This window comes from Colobus angolensis, unplaced genomic scaffold (assembly GCF_000951035.1).
Source record: "Colobus angolensis palliatus isolate OR3802 unplaced genomic scaffold, Cang.pa_1.0 Scaffold15, whole genome shotgun sequence".
NCBI lineage: Eukaryota > Metazoa > Chordata > Mammalia > Primates > Cercopithecidae > Colobus > Colobus angolensis.
The window spans coordinates 17,601,868-17,611,822 of record NW_012114599.1 but is presented as its reverse complement, the minus strand read 5'-3'; the positions used below and the strand labels follow the sequence as shown (position 1 = coordinate 17,611,822).

The following is a 9,955-nucleotide window of genomic DNA, read 5'->3' as shown; positions in this document are numbered from 1 at the left end:
GGGAGGCTGAGGCAGGAGAATGGTGTAAACCCAGGAGGCGGAGCTTGCAGTGAGCTGAGATCCAGGCACTGCACTCCAGCCTGGGCAACAGAGCGAGACTCTGTCTCAAAAAAAAAGAAAATGAAATACCTAGGAATACAGCTGATGACGGAGGTGAAAGAACTTATACAAGGAAAACTGTAAAGCACTGCTAAAATAAATCAGAGGTGACACAAATAAATGGAAAAACACTCCATGCTCATGGATTGGAAGAATCAATATCGTTAAAATGGGAAATTTATTTTAAATGATATCTTAATTTTTTCCCCTAGTTCAGTTTTCTGTTTTCTTTTGCACATAAATTATGTGTTATGTTGCATCCTTTTGTTTTCCCTATCTGTAATTTTCTTCTTAATCCTTTTAAACTCTTAGGTCTTTTTGCAATTTTCTTGTTAATCCTTTTAAACTCTTAGGTCTTTTTGTTTTGTTCTGTTTTCCCAAGCCTGTTGCCTTTATTTCTTACTGGGTTAGTATCTAATCTCCTTTCTGCTGTATCTTTTCTAACTCTTCTTTCCTTTGTGGTTTTTTATTCATTACTTTCCTGACCTCTGTTATTCTACTTTTCATCTTCTGTTTTATTTCTTTGAGCATCTGTATGTTATTTCCATAAGCTCTTACATTTCATTGGGCTCTTGTTTCATAGAACACAATTTTTTGGGGAGGGCGGATCACTTGAGGCCAGGATTTCGAGACCAGCCTGGCCAACATAGCACAACAGTGTCTCTGCTAAAAATACAAAACGTTAGCTGGGTGTGGTCACACACACCTGTAATCACAGCTACTCAGGAGGCTAAGAATCGCTTGAACCCGGGAGGCAGAGGTTACAGTGAGCCCAGACTGTGGCACTGTACTCCAGCCTGGGGGACAGAGCAAGGCTCTGTCTCAAAAAAAAAAAAAAAAGAAAACGGTTCTTTGGTCGGGCGTCATGGTGGGTCACACCTGGAATCCCAGCACTTTGGGAGGCCAGATCACTTGAGGCCAGGAATTCCAGACCAGCCTCGCCAACATGGCAAAACTCCATATCTATAAAAAAAACTTAAGGATAAAAAAATTAAATTATTTCATGGAAAGATATTTGGTCATAATTTTAATTTGCTCTATGGCATAATCTTCTCATGCATGTTCTTCATTTTATCTAGTTTATGTTTGTTGTGTTTTGTTTGCTCTTTTTGGGGGCAGGTTTTTTTTTTTTTTTTAAATGAACTCTGTCCTGGTTTTTCCTTTTTGCTTATTATTTTTCTTTGAATAAAAGAGTTTTCTTGGAAAACCTAGTTTTGGAAGGATATTGTAGGGGAAGGGATAGGTATCTTGAGTAGTCCATGTATACTCTAAACTAACATGCAGCCTCCCTCACTTACAGTGAAGCCCTACCTAATAATGAAGTATATGTGTGTGTAAATAAGAGATGGGGTTGATTTATTCTTCTACTAAAAAATATTGGTCACTGCAAGACATTGTCTTCCCACCAGACTGTTAGATGCCTTCTTATAAAGATAATTCATCTTAGAGTTTCTTTGTTCAGTCTCACCTTCCTTGCCATTCCTATGCTATCAGTTAGGGTTTACATGGTCTGCAGAGCCAGGCCTATATGCTTGTTTAAATGTGGAGGGATTGGCTTTATTATAACCCTTTAGGGTGTGCTATCTCTTTTGGGGAGGAAAACTGTATTCTGACAGTCATGTCCATGATCTTCAGCAGCAGATCCTTTGTGTGTCTTCCTTTGTCAGTGTAATTTTCACTGCCCTAGGCAGTTCACCTTTATGTAATATTATGTTCCATAAATATTACCTAGTTTGTTGATGAAGTGTATGTTTCTGTTTCTGTTATCCTTGCTGATTTTAGTTTTTTTCAGATTCAAGAAGATAGGAGATCTACTTATGTCAGATATTTTGTTTGTTTTAAAGCATTACTGCTATTAAAAACATACACATACATAAATGATTAATTCTAACAATACCGAATTAAGGATTTTTAAACATTAACTAGAGTTTTAAAAGAGTAACAAAAATATTTTTACATTGATAACTACCAAAATGCATTCCAGTGCCTTGAATATTATATTTTAAAAGCTTTTTCCTGTCATTTGCTGCTTCAGCTTTAAATTCAAAATTATATTTCTAAAAGTGCTGGATTTTTTTTTTTAGGCGTTTCATCAAACGGGTATATGTGTCTTTACCAAATGAGGAGGTATGTATCTGTGTTTGAATTTTTTTGTTTTAAAGCAGAAACAAGAACTGCCATCTTGACAATATTAAGTCTTCCAATCCATGGTACAGCTACTTTGGAAAACAGTTTAGTGGTTTCTTAAAAAGATATACATAAGTTTACTGTCAGACCCAGCAATTTCACTCCTAAGAATTTACCCAAGAGAAACAAAAATGTATGTGCACACAAAGACTTGTACAAGAATTTTTATAGCAGCAGTATCAATAATAGCACTACAAATGATCTAAAATGTTCATTTTGGTGAATAAACAAAATGTGGTATATGGTATGGATACTGTATAATGGATACTATTATCCATTATACATGCTGCATACTCATATTAAGTTTTATGAATGAAACTCCAAAACATTATAAATGAAAGAAGCAAGATGATGTATGTCACATATCATATGATTCTGTTTCTATGGAGAAAAGGCAAATTTATTTATTTATTTATTTATTTGAGACAGAGTTTTGCTCTGTTGTTCAGGCTGGAGTGCAGTGGGGTGATGTTGGCTCACTGCAGCCTTCACCTCCCGGGTTCAAGTGATTCTCCTGCCTCAGCCTCCTGAGTAGCTGGGACTATAGGCATGTGCCTGGCTAATTTTTTGTATTTTTAGTAGAGATGGGTTTCACTGTGTTAGCCAGGATGGTCTTGATCTCCTGACCTTGTGATCCGCCTGCCTCAGCCTCCCAAAGTGCTGGGATTACAGGTGTGAGTCACCGCACCCGGCCAGAAAGTGCAAATTTCTAGAAACATAAAGCAGATCAGTGGGTTGTCAGGGTAAGAGTTGGGAATGAGGATTAACTGCAAACAGGTATGAGTGAATTAAAAAGTTCTTAAACTGGATTGTGGTGATGATTACACAGTTATATAAATGTATTAAAAGTCATTGAATTATACACTTAAAATGGGTGAAGTTCATAGTAGATGAATTCATACCTCTGTAAAACTGTTTTTTTTTTTGCAGCAGAATATTTATTGCTATGTTTTTATCCAGGTGTGGTGGCTCACGCCCCTAATCCCAGCACTTTGGGAGGTTGAGGTGGGAGGATCACTTGAGCCAGGAATTCAAGACCAGCCTGGGTGACATAAGGAGACCCTGTCTCTACAAATACTTTTTTAGAAATTAACCAGGCATGGTGGCACGTGCCTTTGGTCCCACTTACTCGGGAGGCTAAGATGGGAGGATTGCTCGAACCCAGGATGTCAAGGCTATAGTGAGCTATGATTGTGCCCTGCACTGCAGCCTGGTTAACAAAACAAGACCCTGTCTCAAAATAAAAAAAGAAAAGAATAATAATTCTGATATTAAATTAGACTGAATTATCATTTTTTAATATTTTGCAGACAAGACTACTTTTGTTTAAAAATCTGTTATGTAAACAAGGAAGTCCATTGACCCAAAAAGAACTAGCACAACTTGCTAGGTGAGTAATTTGGATTTGGTTTATCTTACAGCTTTTATTTATTTTTTTGTAAATACTTCTTTTTTTAGTTATTTAAAGTAATCTTAAGTATGAAATGAGTAATTCATTTACAGAAGACTTTTTGTCTCATCCTCTACCTCCTTTGCCTTTTTCTTACGTCTTATTCTTATATATATGTGGAATCTAAATTTCACTTACTGTGTGTCCTCTGCAAGACATGACCTAAATATCTAATGATGATAGTATATTCTTTTTATAAATTTATTTAAACCTGTAAGTGGTATTAAAGTAATTTAAACATTTACACCCTGGGCAACATGGTGAAACCCCATCTCTATAAAAAATAAAATGAGTCAGGAATGATGGTACACACCTGTAGTCCCAGCTACTTGGGAGGTTGAGGTGGGAGGATTGCTTCAGCCCAGGCGGTGGAGGTTGAGTGACAGAGTGAGACCCTGTTCAAAAAAAAACTTCTGACATTTCATATTGCTCACACTAACACAGATATTTTTATATAAACTTGTTCTTTGCATTGTGCTGAATAGTTTTCAGCTATTTCAATAATTTTAATTATTTGATAATTTTAATAATTTTAATTTCAGCTATTTGAATAATCTTAAACTTTATGAACAGTGTGAAGTAGAAACTGAGTATAGGAGATGGACTCATGAATTTTATTCCCTGAAAAATGTCATAAAGTAATTTAAAGTATTCAACGAGTATGTGAGTATTGAATGATTTTTTTTTTTTTTTTTTTTTTTTTTTGAGGCGGAGTCTTGCTCTGTCGCCCGGCCTGGAGTGCAGTAGCCGGATCTCAGCTCACTGCAAGCTCCACCTCCCGGGTTTACGCCATTCTCCTGCCTCAGCCTCCGGAGTAGCTGGGACTACAGGCGCCCGCCACCTTGCCCGGCTAGTTTTTTTTTTTTTGTATTTTTAGTAGAGACGGGGTTTCACCGTGTTAGCCAGGATGGTCTCGATCTCCTGACCTCGTGATCCGCCCATCTTGGCCTCCCAAAGTGCTGGGATTACAGGCTTGAGCCACCGCGCCCGGCTGAATGATTTTAACAAGAGCTCTGAGTTCCCAGATACCTATAACCAAAGAACAAATTACTTGGAAATACCTTCTACTCCAGACCTTTCTGTCTATCCCCATATTTAAAGAAATGTACATTGATTGTCCCTTACCCCATCAAGAGAGTGCTCTTTGCCAAGATAAACACTAATTAGAGAAGTAATTGTGTTTATGTGTCAGTTGGCCACCAGTAGTTTGCAGTTGTTACCTTTCCAGGTGACATGTTTACAATTTAATGAAGCCTCTGGAGATAGTATGCCTTAATCTAAAGGAATGGTTCTAATGATTAAAATTTGAGGCATTACAGGGAAACAGCAGTATACTATTTTGTTTATTTTCAGCATATGGGCCTTTCTGTTCCCTTAAAATCAAACCTCCTAACTATGGGTTTGCTGACAAAGGGAAACTAGTTTTTACCCTCTTATTATATGGAGATTTAAATCTGCAGAGATGAACATAATTTGCTGTTTGGCCAGGTGAGGTGGCTCACGCCTGTAATCCCAGTACTTGGGGAGGCTGTGGCGGGTGGATCACCTGAGGTCAGGAGTTCAAGACCAGCCTGACCAACATGGTGAAACGCCATCTATACTAAATACAAAAAAAAAAAATTAGCCAGGTGTGGTGGCGCATGCCTATAATCCCAGCTACCTGGGAGGTTGAGGCAGGAGAATCACTTGAACCCAGGAGGTGGAGGTTGCGGTGAGCCAAGATCATGCCATTGCACTCCAGCCTGGGCAACAAGAGCAAAACTCCGTCTCAAAAAAAAAGCAAGGGAAATAATTTGCTGTTTCTTCCTTCCCTTCCTCAGAATGACTGATGGATACTCAGGAAGTGACCTAACAGCTTTGGCAAAAGATGCAGCACTGGGTCCTATTCGAGGTAGGTATACAAGAGCTTGAAACATTTAGAACTATTTATTATACCACCTTAGAAGTTTAAGAAGTCCAAAAAAATCTACCAAGAGTTTTTTTTTTCTTTTGGAGACAGGGTCTCACTCTGTTGCCCAGGCGGTAGTGCAGTGACACAATCATGGTTCACTGCAGCCTCGAACCCCCCCAGGCTCAGGTGATTCTCCCACCCAGCCTTCCCAGTAGCTGGGACTACAGGCAGGCACCATCATGCCTAGATCATTATTATTATTTTTTTTTCTTTGTAGAGACAGGGCACTTGCTCAAGCTGGTCTTGAACTCCTGGGCTCAAGTGAGCAGCCTGCCTTGGCCTCCCAAAGTGCTAGGATTACAGGCGTGAGCCACCATGCCCTGCCTTAAAATTAAAACCATTCTTAGCTCACAGATCATTCAAAAACGGTCTGTGAGCTAGTGGACTATGACCCCTGTTTTAGGCAAGAGGTTTCACTTCTTGATAGTAAGTAAGCAGCAGAAAACTCAAAAAGAAAACTTTAAGCAAAAAAGAATAATGTAAGGAAAATGTTCTTATCTGTTTTCTGGCTCTTTTCAATATTGTGACATCATTTGAAATTAATGTGTCTAAAAGAAATTATATAAGAGAAGTTTATGTCTTTTGAGGAATTACAGCAAAATATTTATTGCTATGTTTTTATTCAACTTACTTGGTTGATGCCGAAATACCACGACTGATTCTTTTTAGGTTACGTTAGGATAAACTCACATAGATATTTTCAGCTACATTTCCACAGCCACCATGGGTAGTGAATGGTTGATGCTCTCAGATTACTAGCTGTGATGATAAAATAATCATAATAGCTCCATCTCTTTTCTCTCATTCAAGAAAGTACAATTGAATGTAGTTGTATGAGAAAGATGTTATCATAGTGTCCACTGCAATTTGCATTAAAAGCCTACATTATACAAAACCTTTTTGTTTTACTGGTTAAAAATTACCAGTAACACCTCCCTTAGTGAAATAGGGTACTGATTAAGAACTGCTACTTTGCAAAATAAAAAATGTAGCCTTGAGAGTATTTTGAAACTCTGGATAAACAAATTTTCTTGCTGCCGGAGCTCAAATCTTGTTCAGATAGTGGATTCAGAAACAGTAGCTAATGCATAAATCAGTTGTATTTTCTTAGAACATTTTGGCTATTCTAAGGTAGACAAAATTTGGGTTTACAAAAGATTCGCATCCATTAAAGTACAGAAAATGGCCAAGTGCAGTGGCTCACACCTATAATCCCAGCACTTCAGGAGGCCAAGGTGGGAGGATTGCATGGGCCTAATAGTTTGAGACTGGACTGGGCAACATAGGGAGATCCTGTCTCTACAAAAAAATATAGTAAGTTAACCGGGCCTGTTGGCATGTGCCTGTAATTCCAGCTACTTGGGAGGCTGAAGTAGGAGGATCACTTGAGCCTGGAAGGTCCAGGCAGCCGTGAATCATGGTCATGCCGCTGCACTCCAGCCTGGGTGGGTAGCAGAGTGAGGTGCTGTCTTAAACAGTAAATAAATAGTCCAGGCACGGTGGCTCACGCCTGTAATCCCAGCACTTTGGGAGGCCAAGATGGGTAGATCATGAGGTCAGGAGTTCGAGATCAGGCTTGGCCAATATGGTGAAACCACATCTCTACTGAAAGTACAAAAATTAACCAGGTGTGGTTGCGCATACCTGTAATCCCAGCTACTCGGGAGGCTGAGGCAGGAGAATCTCTTGAACTTGGGAGGCGAGGTTGCATTAAGCCGAGCACTGCAGCCTGGGCAACAAGGCAAGACTGTCTCAAAAAAAAAAGAAAAGAAAAGTACATCAAGTACAGAGTAAAAACAAAAAAGACTAATGCATTTTGTAAAGAAGAAGTTGCATTCTTTTAAGTTCCCTTTCAAATTTGTAAACTATTGTTTTTGGCAATATGCAAGAAATTGAACACTTTCCAGTTATTCCTAAGAAGGAATATTCTCTTCTAAGCATTTATAAATTGTATGTGCTCTCAAAGTTAACATGTGTCTCTTTCTTTTAATATAATGATTTGTACTGAATAGATACATTTAGATCATTGTACTTGGTTTTGCCCTTCAACAATTTAAACTGCAAAATGTATATATTTTTAAGTGCCTGACTTTTATATTTTACAGAACTAAAACCAGAACAGGTGAAGAATATATCTGCCAGTGAGGTATAGTATTTTACAATATTTTCTTTGTTTTGGTCCTCTGTATTGTAGGACATATACATATGAGTGTGTGGGTGTGTATTTTTTTTTTTTTTTTTGAGACTGGCATAGTATTGGCTCACTGCAGCCTCCACCTCCTGGATTCAAGCGATTCTCCTGCCTCAGCCTCCCAAGTAGCTACAGGCATGTACCACCAAGCCCATCTAATTTTTGTGTTTTTAGTAGAGAGGGCGTTTCACCATGTTGGCCAGTCTGGTCTCAAACTCCTGACCTCAAGTGATCCAACCAACTCGGCCTCCCAAAGTGCTAGGATTACAGGCATGAGCCACTGCATCTGGCTGTTTTTGTTTTCTGGGTTTTTTTTTGAGACACAGTGTCTTGCTCTGTTCCCAGGCTGGAGTGCAGTGGTGCAATCATGGCTGACTGTAGCCTTCACCTCTTGGTCTCAAGCAGTCCTCTTGTCTCAAACTTGTTAGTAGCTGGGACTACAGGCAAGTGCCACAACACCCCACTAATTTTTAAATTTTCTGTAGAGATGGGGTCTTTCCCTGTTGCCCAGGGTGACCTCAGACTCTTGGCCTCAAGTAATCCTCCTGCCTCAGCCTCTCAGAGTGCTTGGGACTAATTTTTTTTAATGGATTTTTCTAGTTGATTAGAAGCTAGAAAAAATGAACTTTGCTTCATTTCAAAATATGGAAACTATGAAATAGTCTCAGTCAAATTTTTTTTGGTAGTGGACAAACATACACATAGTCATTAAGTCATTTTCTATCAAATCATATTATGTAAATACCAAACAGAAGAAAATTATGGGACAGGTGTGGTGGCTCATGCCTGTAATCCTACCACTTTGAGAGGCCGAGGTGGGCAGATCACTTGAGGTCAGGAGTTCAAGACCAGCCTGGCCAACATGGCAAAACCCTGTCTCTATCAAAAATAGAAAAAAATTAGCTGGGCATGGTGGCACGTGCCTATGGTCCTGGCTACTTGGGAGGCTGAGGCAGGAGAATCACTTAAACTTGGGAGGCAGAGGTTGCAGTGAGCCAAGATTGTACCATTGCACTCTAGCCTGGGCGACAGAGTGAGACCCTGTCTCAAAAAAAAGAAAAAAAAATTATATGAAGCTTGTGGGGTTTTATACATTATAAAAATAACCTATAACTATAGGTTAATCCTTTAATAATGTTCTATTTTGTTTTTCAATCTTTTTTTTTTTTAATTAATTTCTTTTTTTTGAGAAGGACTCTTGCTCTGTCGCCCAGGCTGGAGTACAGTGGCACAATCTTGGCTCACTGCAGCCTCCACCTCCCAGGTTCAAGCGATTCTCCTGCCTCAGCCTCCTTCCTGCGTAGCTGGGATTATAGGCAAGGGCCACCATGCCCGGCTAATTTTTTTTTTTTTTTTGTATTTTTAGTAGAGATGGGGTTTCACCATGTTGGCCAGCAGGTGGGTCTTGAACTCCTGACCTCAGGTGATCAACAGCCTCGGCCTCCCAAAGTGCTAAGATTACAGATGTGAGCCACCATGCCTGGCCAGTTTATTACCGTTTCTTAATATGGAAGACCCCCTTATGAGACACTGAAGCATTTCATTTGAAAAAAGTTGCATGTAAAATATAAAACTGGGTATACAGAATGGTCATAACTATGTGAGCAGACTTTTGAAATCAGGTTTTAATTACAGTCAGCCGTTTCAATCCGTGGATTCTGCATTCATGGATTCAACCAACTGCAGATCAAAAATATTTGGGGGAAAAAAAGCATCTGTGTTGAACATGTACAGACTTTTATTCTTGTTATTATTCCCTTAACAATATAGTACAAAAGCTATTTATATTGCATTTACATTGTATTAAATGTTACAAGTAATCTAGAGATGATTTAAAGTATACAGGAGGATTGTGTAGGTTGTATGCAAATACTGCACCATTTTATATAAGGAACTTTAAGTGTTTGCAGAGATTTTGCTGTCTATGGGGGAACCAATTTCCCAGAGATACCAAGGGACAGCTGTATATTTGTAACTTATTTTTTATTTCCCTGATTTTAGCAGCTGTTGAGGGGACATAGATAATGTCTTAACATAGATAATGAGTGTATTCGAGAGTACATTTTGGAGGTTTTTT

At 38.9% G+C, this 9,955-nt stretch overlaps 1 protein-coding gene across 1 annotated transcript in view; it reads left to right on the top strand.

The window, feature by feature from the left end:
• SPAST (spastin) overlaps positions 1-9,955 on the top strand; it is a 121,541-nt gene that overhangs the window by 106,811 nt on the left and 4,775 nt on the right. The window contains exons 14-17 of the mRNA XM_011936038.1: positions 2,184-2,226; positions 3,597-3,676; positions 5,557-5,627; positions 7,793-7,833. Coding sequence (XP_011791428.1) covers positions 2,184-2,226; positions 3,597-3,676; positions 5,557-5,627; positions 7,793-7,833 — 235 coding nt within the window. The remainder of the gene's footprint in view (positions 1-2,183; positions 2,227-3,596; positions 3,677-5,556; positions 5,628-7,792; positions 7,834-9,955) is intronic.